At 32.5% G+C, this 17838-nt stretch overlaps 1 protein-coding gene across 2 annotated transcripts in view; it reads right to left on the reverse strand.

Annotated features, from left to right (window-relative positions):
- Positions 1-584: 584 nt before the first annotated feature.
- The window catches only part of OTULINL (OTU deubiquitinase with linear linkage specificity like), a 39194-nt gene continuing 21940 nt past the window's right edge, over positions 585-17838 (reverse strand). For both annotated transcript variants that reach the window (XM_074279112.1, XM_074279113.1), the window contains exons 2-8: positions 8027-8186; positions 7892-7923; positions 7688-7779; positions 5488-5637; positions 4555-4683; positions 1790-2059; positions 585-834 (exon numbers count right to left, since the gene is read on the reverse strand). In XM_074279112.1, coding sequence (XP_074135213.1) covers positions 655-834; positions 1790-2059; positions 4555-4683; positions 5488-5637; positions 7688-7779; positions 7892-7923; positions 8027-8186 — 1013 coding nt within the window. In that variant the 3' untranslated portion in view covers positions 585-654. The remainder of the gene's footprint in view (positions 835-1789; positions 2060-4554; positions 4684-5487; positions 5638-7687; positions 7780-7891; positions 7924-8026; positions 8187-17838) is intronic.

Below are 17838 nucleotides of genomic sequence, written 5' to 3' on the forward strand. Positions count from 1 at the left end.
ACTATGGAATATTTAATAGAAATATTCATTTTTGCACACATAATGTTAAATCAATTAGATCCAGCCACAAAAGTTGAAAATAATATAAAAAGACTCATACAACATAGCATAGCAGTAGTTTCCCCACTTGCATGCTCTTTTTTTTCCCTATAAAGTAAAGAAAATGGTTGTAGAAAACCAAAGTACCATGGAGGTTCCTGATGGATGGAGATGATAATGCTAAGGTCATATCAACTCATAATAAGCAATGGAAAGATTCCCAAGTAATATTTTTCTTTTGTTGAGGTTATGGTTAGCAATGTCCCAATATTTTTAGATTGCATACTTGTAAAAAGTCAGTTTTTCTACATTAACTGTAGATGCATTTTTTTTGATCAACATTCTGTGCCATTCAAAAGTATTTTGAACAGCCAAATTCCTTATGAACTAGGTCAAAAAAATCCTGATAAATCCTAGTTCTCAGCATCTTTCTGAAGAAATCATACATCCAAAAGAACAACAAAGGTATTATTCCATCACAATATCCCTATAACATCAGAAGGGGAAAGAAAAGCGTTCATTTCCTTTAGTAGCCAGACATAAGCTTTGGTTTTCATGCAACACTTTATTTTAAGCATGTTCATTGCTATTGTAGACAATAGTACCAATTCTATCTTATACTTGAAAGACAGGAATATGGTAGTGGCGGTCATTTTCAGTCAGAAGACAGATCTCAGGCCATTCTCTGTGGCGTTCCTCTGGATAGTAGACTTGAAAGTCTCTGGTATTAAACTTAGACAGTCTAAACACTTTTATTCTGACTTCAAGAGAGTGTCCAAGAATCAACATGTCAATCTGGGAGAAAGATGAGAAAAAAAATCACAAGTGTACAATATTATCCAATTTCTGTTCTTCCACCACAAAGGAAGAAAATATTTTAACAAAGCAATCTCTTTATAGTACTGTACATAAGACTAGAAGTAAGTCAAGAATTAGGAGCAAGCATCCAGAATTTATCTTAAACTAAGAGTGAAAATTATCAGACTAACTCTACATAACATGAAAAGATCACATCTTTTTTGCAAGAAGGAAAAGTGTATGGAATAAGGATAAACAAGCAGTGTGGAAGATGCACACAAAAGATGAACTGTCTTTCAATTAGTTTTAGGTCAACTTATAAACAATTAATATAGGAAAAAAAAGATTTCTAAGCTTTCTAAAGGGGAAAAAAAGAGTCAAAGAGGAGTGAAGGGGAAGAACAAAGTAACAAATTGTTAAAATTTAAAAATAAACAACAATACAAAGCAAACAATAAAACCAAACTTATTTTGAGTATTCCAAAGGAAAACAATTAATTTTTGGTTAGTTTCTATTATGAGAATATAATATTTCATTTGATAAAAAAACAGAGATTTTTGAGAGACTCTTTTGTGAAGGATCACAGATGAAGCACCCCATGGCTATAGATCTGAGTAAAAATTTAACAGTCATGAGATAGTGAGATAAAGTATCTTTTGTCTTTTATTATGAAATCTTTAAAATCATAAAGATCTTTAACAGAGCCTTATACATAGCAGTAGCTAAATAAGGATTTGTGGCCATGATCAGTCTGAAACTTTGCTTTGCCTAACTAGCATATTTGTCACGCATTGTGATTTTTTTTAATATGGGTGGATAGAAATGCAAAAGACAAAAAAAATTTATGTTAATTGAAAAAATTAGTTTAGAATAAATATTTGTTGAATTGAATTGAACTCCATGCTACCTTAAATATTGCTAGTACCTTCCTCTGACATTGTTTGATATTTACCTGTTGTAATCCACATGTATCACCTATAAAATTCAGGTGATTCATCATGAAACTTAAAGGATCTGAGGATGTTTCCCTGGAAAACAGGAGGCGATAGAGACTGGGAATGGCCTTTTCACTCTTCACTTGTTCATATACTTCGATAACTTGATATAACATGATGAATTTTAAAGCTTCATATAGCTTGTATTCCAGGCTCTCATCAGAAAAAAGGCTGTTACACATGTTCCCTCTCTTGTGCTGGTCCTTAATACCATTAAACTCTGTCCACTGCAAAAGAAATTTAAAAATAAGCTTAAGAAGAGTTACAAATACTATTAGAAAGACTAGGCTATCATCAGCAGTCCTTAAATATCACCTAAGTGATATATTCTCTGTCAAGTCATGTACTCAAGGAGTTGAACAGACTCTGACCTCAAGGAGTTTATGGTATAAATCAACATTCCCAAATCACTCAAGCTTAGTTCATAAAACAACTTAATTTTAAAAAAACATCCATTGGTATGTAAAGAATTATAGGGATCTGATCCTTTTCACTATTATTCAAAAGAAGGGAAACCTCTCACTGAAAGCATGTTTTCATGGTTCTCAAGTCAAATTTCATGTTCTCAAATCACTGAATGTTGCCACATAAGTTTAATTGTGTCCAACTGTCCAGAATTGAATGCTTCTAGAGGCAAGTGGAATATGAGTAGGATAGGTCTTAGTGAAAAGACTACAAAGCAAAATTTGAGGGGACCAAAAGCCCATTTGGTGAGAAATATTTCCCTCCTTCAGATTCCCCATCATCTTGCCTTGAAGCCCAGCTCTCTCTTGCACCTGTTTTTAAGTTTCTATTCATATTACTAATGAGCTAGATCAAAATTGTGGGATCCCAGTATCCTAAAAGTTATAGTTAAGATTTACACAAGTACTTATTACTTGGATAGATTATCTAATTTTGGCACATTCAGCCCTAATGGCTTTTCTTCAAAATGAGGAGGGAGAAATAGGCAATTTCTATATTTCCATCTAATCCTAAAGTCTATGATTCAAAGGAGAGAAATATGATAGATAAATCACATAACTATTTCTAAAAGGCAGTAGGAGGATAGACTGGAAAGCTAATAAACTTCATTTAATTTATAACCTTGACTTTGACTATTGGAAATAGAATCAGCCCATGTCACTATAATTTGTGAGATTATTGCCCTATGGATTGTGATATGTTCTGTATTATCTGGGATTGTCCCAATGTCAAATTAATTGAGGCTTTGCAAAGAGAATGTCCTTTGTAAGACAATATTTCCCAATTTGAGATTTTAAAAATATAGTCAATGTACTCACTTCACTTAAGTACACCCCCTCATTCCTGTAAGTTAGGCTATTTTTTCTTTAAAAGTTCTGGAAAGTGTTTGAGAGAATTGAGTTGCTCAGGGCATAAAGGCTTAGGGCCACTACTATAGCTTCCTAGTTACTTAGGTACAAAACAGTCAGGATATAAGAAGCTAGTGTTCCTCTCTGGGGCTTCAGATCACAGACCAGCAGCCTGAACAAGACTGGAATGCTATGAAAAATTGAATCTCTGCTTTATCCTGGATGACTATCTCTTCCTTGCCCTAAGCATCATCTCCCTGGTATGGCTAAATAAGTCTCCTTTTGTTAGCTGTTAGATTAGATTATGAGTGTTTCATTCAATTCCAATTTTGGACCTAAAGTAGGAAGAGACCAGCTTGAGAAAGGCCCAGTCTAGTACAACATAAAAGAGAGACAAAGCCACCTAAAGTCAAACGATCTTAAATTCTTTCTAGTCTGTTCTGCTCATGTATATACCATGAGAAACTTAACAGGAATTATCAGAACATACATCACAGAATGAAAGGATTAAATCAGTGCAGAAGATACAAATCTAGTATCAGTTGAACTATCAAACATATGTACAATTAAGTATTTATATAAAATAGCAAACATAAATCTATCAAAAATCATCTATACATAACAGAAAATGGAATCCTTGTTAATAATCTTAAAATCATGAGACAAAGAATTATCTAAAGAAAGAAATTCATAATGGAATTAACAAATATTTATTTACAATTCTTCCTAAACTGAGATGGGAGAAGTAAGGACGGGAGAAGGAGGAAAGGAAGAGCAAGAGGAAAACAGAAAGAATGGAAGACAATAGGTAAAGCCAGAGGGAGAGTACCAAAAACAAGACTGGTGAACTGTATTTGACTAGATAAAGAGATAAACAGAGATAGAGAAAGAGACATTCAAGACAGACAGATATACCCTCCCTACACACACACACACACACACACACACACACACACACATACAGAAAAGTTTGTAAGATAGCTTTCCCCCCCCCCCACATTGGAGCAGAAAAAGGACAAATAGAAATCAGCTGCATAATACTCTGAATACCTCCCAGAAGGAAAAGGCCGGACCTTTTGGACTATTCTCTCTCAACTACTTGAAAGAAAGGGAGGAAATACAGGAGCAATACTATCTAGATACTATCTAGAAGGGAAGAGATCTGTTCAGCTTCTTTTGTGAAAGCAGTAAAACCTTGCAGGTGTTCACACTTGGTAGGAGAAGAGATGTGAACCTAGACAGGAAGATAATAATGGATGGAGGAAACACTTTCTTTTCTACTCCTTTAAATGCAACATAAATTAACATGCCTGAGATCAGGAACAAAGACAATGAAACTGATGACAGAAAGGAGACATTACTACTTCTGAATGTATTTTCCTCTTTCTAGTCTGTTTCCAAGCACTTACCTGACTCTTTAATAATTCAACACATTTACGTAATTTCCCAAACACATTTGGGCCTGTATATTTCTCGGGGCCAAAGCTGTATTGTTGAATCCAATTACAACCTTGCGAAAAGAGTAGCTTTTCAGGAAGCTTGGGGGGGAAAAAGTTATAAATGCTATGAAAAAAAATCAGTATTTTGTCACAAATAAAAGACACAACAAATACAAATAGAAATGATTATATCCAACTATAATTAGCCAAATTAAATAACTGGCTGTAATTCAAAGATGTAGGTAGAACATTATTTTTTAAAAAAACTAAACAACTTTTTATAATTCTGTACAAGATATTCTTATTTAAAAATTTTACAAGTTCTAACAGTTCAAATATAACAAACAAAAAAATATATAGATGACAGATGGAGTTCCTTTTATTAAAATAGCTTTAATAAAAGGCATATGCTTAGGGAATGATTCATCTTAGCCAAGCAATTTTAAAATAAACAGTGATTTTAAATGAGTAACTTTAAAGACATGATGCTATGCTTCTTCTCACATCTTCTCTATCCTTAAACATCTTAATTTTAGTTCAGCAAAACAAATAGGTACTAGAAAAAGGAACACTTTTAAAATGGGTTCTCACTAAGAAGAATTTAGAAAAAATTTGCCACTATAAGGGTTATGAGAAATAGAGGGTATATGTATATGTGTGTGAAAGAAACCACATATAAAATCAATCAACTGTCTAATTATGGACTTTAAAGAAAAGCCCAAGCAAGATCTTTCTAGAATAGTTTGAATATAGTTTTATGTAACAGCCCAGCAAATGGATTAAGTAGAATCTCTCTGATCATTTTTTATAAAAAATATGGTAGTTGAAGGTGTTTGCGCTACAAAATTTCATTTCACAAAGGACTATAGTAGAAGTATTTTGACTTAAAACATGATATCCTACCTTTACAATGTCTTTTTCTTTCATCCAGGATGGAAGAGAGAGGCCCTGGCTGAGTATCTGAAATAGGACTGATCTTAATGCATCATAATTATCTCCTTTGACTTGCCGAATACATTTAATATGATGACGCCAAAAGAGTTCCTCATAAGCCTATTAGGAAAAAGATATATTTTTGTAATTCTGAAGGAGAAAAATCTAAAGAAAGGAAATATAGTTAAATTTAACTGTGGAGGTCCAAATAGAAATAGAAAACCATCTTCTAAAAGCCAAGCTATTATTTCACATTTGTATTGTTTCATATTTCAATGTAAAGGGATATTATTTTTGTTCAGCTGTGTCTGACTCTTCTTGACCACATTTGGGATTATCTTGGTGAAAAAAACTGAAGGAGTTTGTCATTTCTTTCTTCAGCTTATTTTTACAGATAAAGAAACTGAGGAAAATAGTTAAATGGCTTGCCCAGGGTCACACAATATTTGAGGCTAGATTTGAAATCTTGAGTTTTCTTGACTCCAGATCCATTTTCACAGATTCCATATCATGTAATATTAGAAAGAAAGTATACAGCAGGGACCATGAAGTATAATCTATATATAATACTGAGAACCAAGGTACAGTTGCCTCTATGTTAAAAACAAAAGGAGAAATTAGGGAAACATTTAGAGCAAAAGCAGGTAAGCACAGTACCATAAATACCAATGTTACAAAGTGATTTGACCTAATACGAAAAAGGAAATGAAACAACTGGAATGAAAATTAATTTGGGAGGTAAAAAAGAAAATGTTAAGAAGAGGTTTAAAATCTCTTCAGACAATTCTCTCTGCCCTGATTTTAAAAAGCCCACTCACTATACTCTATATTTCATTGGGCTAGTAATGGCGTCTAACTAATTTTGCTAAAATGTTTATTTACCATGACTTCCATATTCATTATGAGATAAGGAGACCCCTATACATAGATGCTAATAATACACTGAATTGCTTTGCCTGGTTGGAAGAAGAGGATCATTTCTGGGTGTTAATTATGCCAATTTTTGGAAGGAAAACATATTTTCTAAAGCTTCACTGGTCAGTAGGACAGATTTTAGCCAAAATGCTCAAGTGCTTCATTCTCTTATATCTACTGAAAAATCTGTTTGGTTATAGGCTACCATTGTAACCACTTGAACATTTATCCCCCTTACTTCAATTTCTCTTACCAAAGGACCTATAGTCACTACACATTATATATATTTCAAACAGAACATAGACCAAAAGGTTTTACTTTATAAAAAGTAAAAACAAAAGGCTTTTTTCTCATCTCAGTTTCAGAAATTATAAAAAATTGCTTCATTTACAAAAACCCAACAGCTAAGATTCTTTGTATACAATGACTTTGTATTAAAAATTATATCCATATTCTCTAGCACCTACCCAAAAAATGAAAGAGGCTCAGTTTAAGGGCTCAGAAATTTAACTAGATTCAATGAAATTGCATTTATTTAGGACCTATTAGCTATGTGTAATAGAAGTTAAAAATAGGAAGATAAAAATGAAAGAATCACTGCAACAATCTTATAGTCCTACTAGAATAAGGAAGGGGGTTATAATATTTACTCAGTAAATATCTAATATTAACTTCTCCCTGTACTATGACTTTCCATCTCCCAACTTTCCACTTCTGCCCAACTGGTCACTAGACCTGGGATGCACTTCCTTCTCATTCCTACCTTACAGAATCCCTAATTTTCTTCCAAGTAGACTTTGAATGCTCCTACTTAAATGAGGCTTTTCTAGATCACTTCAAACTTTTTCTCTCTTCTTACTTTGTATGTATTTCTCTGCTTATGTGTATTATATCACTTCCCTTGTCCAATGTAATTTCCTAGAAGGCAGGGACTGTTTTGTTTTGCCTCTGTATCCTTAACATTTAGTAGGTATTTAATAAATGTCCACTGAATTATAATGAATTTAGCAAACATCTGTTAACACTGAAATTTCTTTAATTATGGAACCTAATTTAAATGGATTATTCTTAACAGCAAACATACCAAGTAGTAGCTGCAGTAGAATATGTTAGAATGAATTGACAACAAATGACTCAAGGAATTTTAATGAACAAAATAGCAGGTATTTTAAGTACTCTTTAGAAATCATTGGACTTGACAATAAATAAAGTTGGATAGAGTTTGTTTCTTCCCTGCTTTTAAAAATAGCGATACCTTCCTCATCAGCTTGGCTCGGCTTGTTTCTCCTTTCCATTCTCTTGCACAATAACCAAGGAGATCAACTTCTGCCTCCACACTGAGGTTTTCTAAACCAAATTGAACATAAAAAGCTATTAATTTTCCTTTTCTTCTTCCCTCAACTTCCCCCTCCTTTCCCTTCCATAACAGGAACAGTAGAACTGTGAAAAGAATATTTACTTTTGAATTTTCTCTGCAGGTATCCACTCCACCTGAAATGTTTAAAAAAAAAAAAGTGTCAGATGGTGATTTATAAAAAGTATTTGATTTAAAAAAAAGGCATTTAAAAATATATAAAATAGCAAAAGAACATACCATTTTAACCGATATCCTAAATATAAAAATAGACTTCTGAAGTAGCAGAGGGTGGCGGCGAGAAATGATATGCCCAATATCACTGGTCCCTTTACTGTTCTCCATGCGACATCTAAAGCTTGGTTTGTAACTGCTGTCCAAGGTTGAATTTTATGGTCACCTACAATTAAATAATAGATGAATGGGTGGATAAATAGAAATATATGACTTAGTTTTTGTTTCATTTTTTCAAGAGACCATAAACTTCTCTTTCATAATATAGTAATTACTAGGAGGAACATTAGATGCAGTACTGTGCCTGAAGTCAGAAAGATTCATTTTTGTGAGTTGAAATCTGGTCTCAGACACTTACTACTGGTAATGACCTTGAGCAAGTCACTTAACTTTGCTTCAGTTTCCTCATCTGTAAAATAGAGAAGGAAATGAAAAACTACTCTAGTATTTTTGTCAAAAAAATAAAATATAAATAACTGGAAAAATAAATAACTGGAAAACTGGGACACTGATGCATTGTTGGTGGAGTTGTGAAAGAATCCAATCATTCTGGAGAACAATCTGGAATTATGCCCCCAAAGTTATCAAAATGTGCATACCCTTTGACCCAGCCCTACTACTACTGGGCTTATATCCCAAGGAAATACTAAAGAAGGGAAAGGGACCTGTATGTGCCAAAATGTTTGTGGCAGCCCTTTTCATAGTGGCTAGAAGCTAGAAAATGAATGGATGTCCATCAATTGGAGAATGGTTGGGTAAATTATGGTATGTGAATGTTATGGAATATTATTGTTCTGTAAGGTAAGAAATGACTAACTGGAGGAATACAGAGAGGCTTGGAGAGACTTACATCAACTGATGCTGAGTGAAACAAGCAGAACTAGGGGATCACTATACATTTCAACAATGATACTGTATGAGGATATATTCTGATGGAAGTGGATATCTTCAACATAGAAAAGAGCTAATCGAATTCCAATTCATCAATGATGGACAGAATCAGCTACATCCAGAAAAGGAACACTGGGAAATGAGTGTAAACTGTGAGCATTGTTTTTTTGTTTTGTTTTATTTTGTTTCTCTTCCCAGATTATTTTTACCTTGTGAATACAATCCTTCCTTTGCAACAACAACAACAACAAAATTCGGTTCTGCACATATATATTGTACCTAGGATATACTATAAGATATTTAATATGTATGGGAATGCCTGCCATCTAGGGGAGGCGGTGGAGGGAAGGAGGGGAAAAACTCGGAACAGAAGGGAGTACAAGGGATAATGTTGTTAAAAAAAAAAAAAATTACCTATGCATATGTACTGCCAAAGAAAATGTTATAATTATAAAAATTAATAAAAAAAATTAAAGCAAAAAAAAAATAAGAAAATACACCAACAACTAAGATTCAAATGGTTTCTCCACACTTAGCCCAAATAGGAAAGATGAGCAGTAGTATTGGTCTTTATATAATGCTCAATATGCAACTTAACAACAATGACAACAGCAGCAGTAGTAATAACAACAATGGGTACATCTGGTTAGACTTGGCTCCTTTGCTCAGTGATAGGAGGGGAACATGCAGAGAGAAATGGCTATTATGAATTAATGAGTCCACTAAATGAAGCCCCTTAAATCAAAGGAATTCTACCCACCCATTTGTTTATCCTTATCTGACCTGTCTAGAACCCAAATACCCTACTTTGGTAGCTGTAAAGGGCTTTAATTCCATCTTTCTATCGTGTATGTGTACATGTGTGTGCATTATGTATAATTGCATTGCATATATATGATAACACACATACATGCATATCCTTCTAAGTATTTTATGTAAATAAATGTGTATGTATAGGTATATAATTATATTATACATATAACATGCACAAATACATACATATACCCTTGTATGTATGTTTATATAATTACATTACACATATACAAATAAAATATATACATATATACATACACACTTGTGTGTATATATATGTATATATATATATATATATATATATATATATATATATATATATACATACATAGATTCATACACACAAAGGCATAATCCAATGAGATGAGGAATTATACTTTGAGGACAAAATAGTCTCACATAACAGCCACACTAATAATAGCTTGTATTCATAGAGTATTTCATAAAAAATATTTTTTTTAAAAAGCAGATAAAATACAGCTTTGTAGTCTCAATCAGGGAAAGAGCAAGGACTTTTCCCTCTCTTTGTTTCTTCCTTTCTTCAGTTATCCATTCAGAACCATTTAGGGAGCATATTCATTGCTTTACTATTCTTAAGGTCAGCAAGATTATAAGCTTCAAAATTGTATGGGGTAGATTCAGGCACTGGAAGTACTATCATCAGAAATGTCAAACAAACTTCATACCACATGCTCTCCCTGATAAACATATTAAACAAGAACTTTGATGTCTATCACCCCATGACTGGGGATTTAAAGCTGACTTGGTTGGATTATATACTTGTCAAGCAAATTCATAACTTTTAAAATGCAATCCTAAAATGGTAATATAATTTCTTTTTAAAAAATACTTTAAAATCCTTTACCCCTACTACCTTTAAAAAATATATGGTTTAATTAAAGCTCGCATCTGCCAACTAATTTTAAACATGCTGAAGTTTACATATAAAATAATAATATTTTGCATTTTATTTTATTATGTACAGACCATGTTATTCTAGAAGGGATAATGTATCACACTTAAAATAACAGGATCATGGAACTGGCTAAAGTCAAAATGAGGAAGAATCCTTTGGAATAAGGATGGGCTCTTTCTTCCAGTTAGTTACATAATAATTTCCTCTATTCCATCTGATTCAGTAATAAGCAAATGATACAAGAACAACAAAATCCATATTAATTTTGATTGTAGATATGTAAAATTCATTGTATTGTACAAGCTGGTTTACTTTCAGACTAATGACCAACAAAGGGCTGGCTAAACAAACTGAGTGCAGAAACAAGATTTCTGGGAGGTTTTAAAATTAGCTAAAAGAATTCCCCACCCCTGCAAACATTTAAAAGTGTTCATTTACTTGTAAGATTTAATTACCTAATTACAAAACATTCTTATATATCCATTTCTTCACAGCATTTAGTAAGCTATAATTTAGTAAGCTAATTACAATTACTCCATATAACTAAAGATAATAAAACCACACTTCCTCTAACTGTAACTCAGGCTACTGTGGCAATTAGTCTGAATTAGAGAGGTTTTATTCTATGTTTTTAAAATGACACATTTACTATTCATGTATAGAGAGGAGAAAAATTAAAGTTTTTTAAGATCAGGAAAAAAAAAAAAAACAACACCTGGCATTTATTGGTGTTTTTTCTTAATAGTTTTTATATAGAATGTTCACCTCCAAATACCTTCTCTTCTGACATCAATAAATATTTGAAACAAATAGTTTTTAAAAACTTCACAGTGAAAAACATCAGACAATTTCATAACTTCACATTTATATCATTTGCCTATTGTGTGAAAATATTCTATCAATAAAAGCATTACTATAACCATACTAAAAAGAGTCTTTCAGATATTTAAAAAAAATTTATTTTAAAATCTATTTTAAAAATATAAAAGCAAATGTTGGATATCTGTAGGTATTTCTGTTTGGGTTGTTGTAAGACATCATCACAGAACTGAGACTGGTAGAAAATATACATATAATCATCTTAATTTTTGGAAAAGAAAGAATACAAGTTCAAGAAAAAATTTAATATCCCAAAGTCAATTTCATTTATTATTTGATTATAAGTATGACATTAATCCCTGCAAAAATCAGAGAACATGTTATTAACAGGTGATATGTGATTATTTAGAAATGGAAATATGATTTTCATGTATCAGGAAGGAACATAGTTCACTAAAAATTTATACTATGTCAGTCTTATTTCCTTTTTTAAAATTTTAATAGAGTTAATAGAATGGTAGATTAGGAGACTGCTATAGGAATAATTTATCCATTTCAGAGAATGACAATGTGGAGACTGATGCAGTAAACTCTGTTTTTTGTTTTTTTTTTTTTTTCCTGAGGCTGGGGTTAAGTGACTTGCCCAGGGTCACACAGCTAGGAAGTGTTAAGTGTCTGAGACTAGATTTGAACTCTGGTCTTCCTGAATTCAGGGCTGGTGCTCTATCCACTGCGCCACCTAGCTGCCCCAACTCTTATCTGTTTCTATCACAATCTTAATATGTGATAATAAGTCCCTTGATACTTCTAAGTCTTTCCATATGGGCAAAATAAGGGGAAATCAAATGATTCCGAAACACAACTGTAACATTCCAAGATTCCAAAAAATTTAGTTTTATCACTTTATAATATCCTCCATGGTGTTTTCATGTAGGTATTCTCATGATATTCTCATCTTGTAGAGATTTTTACTCAAGCATAGAGTCTCCTGCATGGTCCCTGAGCTACCATTTGTAATCTGTGAATGTGATAGAAAGAAATGCATAAATACAGATTTTGCTCTATAGAAGAAAAGTGAAAGACAAACTGAAATTTTTCTGAACTGTAATCCAAAGTATCAGGTTAAAGAATTACATTCCAGAGTCAGGGTTTATTTATAGTTAGTCCACTTTTATGTGTGTAAAGCTATTTCCTGGCCTGTATCAATGCTTATTTATTTATTAGGGTCAGGTAATGAACTGGTATCTAAACAAAAAAGCCTGGCCACTATCTTTAATGTTGTAGGTAAACTCAAACAATAAACCATTCTAAGTCACAGGAGGGAAGGGGAGATTCTTGCTAGAGTCTCATTCCCAAATTCCAACTAAACATTGTTCTCCATGCCTTAAGCTATACAACCAATCATGTTGTCATCACCCTATGGCATCATCAAGCATATAACCAACTATATTACTTCCCTATCTACTCTGCTTTATTTTTTGTTTTAATCTTATAAAATGAAACTGAGTTCTCATCTCAAGATCTTTAGTTTAAATTGAGACAAACCATTGAGTCCTTTATTATCAAGTTCATGTCCTATCAACATGATACTCTCAGTCCACTTTCATTGAATTTTATTTGTGAGGATCTCTGTAGGCCACATATTAACTTCATTTAAAAATACAATGTAATATATGTTTTATTGTATTTTTACTCATTTTGTTAAATAATTTCCAATTGCATTTTTATCTGTTTCCAGCTGCCTTCAGGAATATTAATGCATGTTATATGTTTGACATGTCTATACCATTCTGCCTAAGCAAAGCCTAAGTGAAAAGCTAAATATTTTTGGTGTTCCTTGAACTGTTGGATACTACTCTCATGCATAACCTTTCTTTTTTTTTTTTTTTTAAACCCAGTATATGTATACATATTTATATAGTTATCTTGTTACACAAGAAAAATAAGATCAAGAAGGAAGAAAAACTGAGAAAGAAAACAAAATGCAAGCAAATAATAAGACAGAGTGAGAATGCTATGTTGTGATCCACATTCTGTTCCTACAGGCCTCCCTCTGAATGTAGATGGCTCTCCTCATCATTGAGCAAATGGAACTGGTTTGGATCCTCTCATTAATGAAGAGAGCCATGTCATCAGAATTGATGGTCATATAGTCTTCTTTTTTTTCTCTTTTTTTATATTAATTTTATAATTATAAATTTTTTTGACAGTATATATGCATGAGTAATTTTTTTTAATACTATTATCCCTTGTATTCATTTTTCTGGATTTTCCCCTCCCTCCCTCAACTCCCTCCTCTAGATACAGGCAATCCCATACATTTTACATGTGTTACAGTATAGCTTAGATACAATATATGTGTGTAAATCCAATACATTAAGTATTAGATTCCAAAGGTATAAGTAACCTGGGTAGATAGACAGTAGTGCTAACAATTTACATTCACTTCCCAGTGTTCCTCCTCTGGGTGTAGTTAATTCTGTCCATCATTGATCAGCTGGAAGTGAGTTGGATCTTCTTTATGTTGAAGACATCCACTTCCATCAGAATACATCCTCATACAGTATTTTTGTTGAAGTGTATAGTGATCTTCTGGTTCTGCTCATTTCACTCAGCATCAGTTCACATGGATAACCTTTCATTATTAGTCTTGACCACAGCTAGTTTAAAATTATATTTTGAGGCACTCAGCAGGCATTAAGGCTGAATTAACATTAAGGGTAGCAAGTAAAAAGAAACCAAAGTGACAGGTGTTAAAGCCAATTCACTTCTCATTCCTAGAAACACAAATAGCTTGGTTATACACATTGCTAAGTCCTCATTTTCCACAAATACTCTTACTCACAAGAGCTTTTCACTATCATTGTATTTATCCTCTCTAAAATAAAAGATAGCTATTATATTAAAATTCCCCCCCCCCCTGAGGCTGGGGCTAAGTGATTTGCCCAGGGTCACACAGCTAGGAAGTGTTAAGTGTCTGAGACCAAATTTGAACTTGGGTCCTCCTGAATTCAAGGCTGGTGTCCTATCCACAGTGCCACCTAGCTGCCCCCTATATTACATTTTAAAATAGCAATTCTAGAGTTTGGGTTCAGGTGGCATTTCCTACATTCTGCTGTCATCTATTCTTTTCTGTAATTTATAAAGATTCAAAGAAAAAAAAAGTGCTATAATACTCAGATTTTTAATATTCCAACTACTCTTTAATGACAACGTAATCTTATAGAGGAAGGTGGAAACATTGTGTTTTCACATGGCATGGCATTTGTCTTAAGTTATAATGAGTTGATCTTATTTTTCTTTAAACTATCTTCTATATTCTACTTGAAAGTAAATAAACATGAGCCAATAATTCCATTTTAAAATTAATATGGATTTTCCAGTAGCACAGAAGAGTTTAAATGGAATCCGTAGTTCCTTATCACAGATAATATAGCATATATAACATCATATTTACTCTATCTTACCCCTCACCTTGAGCATCATAACATATCACCTTTTCCCAATTATGAAAAGTAAATGTTGTTTCTTTTTTTCCCCGTTTATAAACAGGTTACTGTGATTTTTGATTTCCATAAAACACATTTGAAGATACAGAAATGATTTTTTAAAAAGCAAAATAAAGCACTGTTCATATCACTTCAACTCCTCTCATTTTATTGACATTTTCACTTCAATAAACATTGATTAACCCCTTAGGCTTGCAGGCACTAGTTCTAGATATTAGAGTACAGAGCTACAGGTACAGAGCACAGTTTTCTAGGTACTAGAGGAATTTTTTAAAAGAATGATCCCTGCCCTACAGTTCACAAAATAACAGTATATATAACATGTAGACAAATAATTATAATACAATGATAAAGCATGATAATTAAATAGGAAATGTGCAAATGTTGAATGGACTCCTTTAGAAGATTAACAGGACAAGTATAAAAATTGCAAAGATTGAGGAAAATTATGGTTAGGAGATTTTCATGGCAGAAGTGGAGATGGACATTTGTATTAATAAGAGCACAGATTCAGGGAAATAACAAAATACAAATTTCTTTGGACAACAAATAAATCAATGATTTAGGTAATTGTGTAGCTTGCTGTGATATCAGTTCCTGATGAAGTCATTCAATGTTATCTACATTTCCTGTCTTTGTATCATCTGTGAATTTAATAAGCATGATATTTATTTCTTTATCCAAGCCACTGATAAAAATATTGAACTTCAGTGGATGAGCTGGAATTCAATATAAAATATGATTAGAAAGAATAAGTAGCATAAAATGGAAAAAATACTGATTTGCATTCGGAAGACCTGAGTTTGAGTCTATTCAGTCACTTTGTATTTACTTGTCTAGACCCCCATTTCCTTAAATATAAAATGAGATTATCAGACTAGAATCTAGTCTCCTAGCTGCCAAATCATCCCTAAGGTCTTTTTTAGTTCTAAATCCTATGATGCTAAGTGAACTTGGGAGTCAGAAGGCCAGAACCTATTTTGCTAATTACTAATTTTTTTTTTATCCTAAGATTTTGAAAAACATGATCTCTGAGTCTCAGTTTTCCTATCTGTAAAATGGGGATACCGATACTTACATGCATAGAGTTGTAAAGATCAAGTTAATGTTTTTTTTTTTATTATGAAACATTTATAAACAAAACTATTCTCAGTATTCTGACTCCCATTTTCTTTTCCATCACACCCACCCCAATTGTATTAAATTGCCAAAGTTTTTTGTTTTTTTCTGGAGACAATCTCTCAGAGCTTTGGGGTCTAAACCAAAGCAATCATTCAGGCCAGGTATTAATGAGAATTGTTGATAGGCTTTGCAGTATATTTTATGGAATTATAGTGTTTGGAAGAAAGCTGGATCTGCTGGGTACCATATATCTGAAATAACTTTTATTAAGTATAAAGACATCTCATCTATTTCTTCCTTTAAATATTTCTTAGTTGTTAAATCTTTAAATGGTACTAATAGTAATAGTTCCAAATCAAAACAAAAAGGAATGGTTTGACAAAATAATGTGTATGAAAAGTTGTGATATTTTGCAACAAATTACTTCCTTTCTCTGGGCCTCAAGACTCTCATCTGTAAAGTGATGATATGAACAAAATGATCCTTGAAGTCCTCCTCTGAAGGAAATAAAAGCCTTATGATGTAAACTTTCTACTCAGTTTCACTACAGCTACCAGAATAAACTAATAAAAATAATTAGGAAAAAATAATTATCTTCTCTAATTTCATCCTGTTTCAGACTGACCAAAAAACAGAAAAGTCCCATTATTAAGCATCCCAGTGATGATTTTTATTCATAGTTCTCACAAACGTTTAAGCATTTTAATTTAAAAAGTGAAAGCCTGTTTAGTAGTTAATAACAAAGGATAACAAGTTCAAATAATAGCAGAAATAATGAATACTTAAGAAAATCCTAGATTTTAGAAGTAGAAGGAGATATAAAGATCATTGAGAGTCAACTGAGGCTCAAAAAAAGTAGTTAAGGGGATTTGTACTTGGTCACATGTTAACATCCTAAAATAGGATTTGAACCCGGATTTTCCCAGCTCCAAGTCCAAAACTCTATCTACAATACCATAACACTTCAGGATTTAAAAATTACACAGGAAATCAATTATATTAAAATACCATCTTCAAAATAATAAGTAAGTTCATAGACTCCAGATTTAGAACTGTTGTCTTAATTTCTCAATTAAGTTGTTTGTCCAAGGTGTCACAGTGGTAGACTTGAACACAGATCTTTCCTGACAGCCACTTTCCTCCTAGCACTAGGAGACATTGCTTTTATGATTTAAAGTAAATGTGACATGTAAGATTTTCAACCAGAATAGAAAATAATGCTGACCATTTTTATCCAAAAAGCTGTTTTGAATTTTTTCTAAACTCTACAAAGTTGAAATGAATACCGAACATTAAACAAAAAACCCCTTCTTCCAAAAAAAATAAAAAATAAAAAAAATAAAGAACAAAAGAAAGAAAGCAAAACGAAAAAAACACTTAAAGCAGGAAGTCATGTGATTCTTTAGGCTGTAGTTGTAAAAATCCTCATAAGCATATTCTAGCCCCCAATTCACTTCATTTTCTTCCTCTTCCTTCTCCTTTGATATTTCCTGATTTTCTTTTGAAATTTCCAAACAAATTTGGTGCAATATTTCTTACTTTTTAATACATACTGCCCAGATATTCTTCAGATATTCTAATTTCTATTCCAAGCCCACCATCATTCTTAGTCTCAGTTTCTGCTAGCACAATTTTCTTACCTCCAACTATCCTAAAAAAGTGAAACTGAAAATTTCTTCTGCTTAGGGTGGTACACTTTTTTCTTATTTGTAACCACAAATCCAGAAGGGAGAACAGGGTTTAATCAA

The sequence above is a fragment of the Sminthopsis crassicaudata genome, chromosome 1, assembly GCF_048593235.1.
Source record: "Sminthopsis crassicaudata isolate SCR6 chromosome 1, ASM4859323v1, whole genome shotgun sequence".
Lineage (NCBI taxonomy): Eukaryota > Metazoa > Chordata > Mammalia > Dasyuromorphia > Dasyuridae > Sminthopsis > Sminthopsis crassicaudata.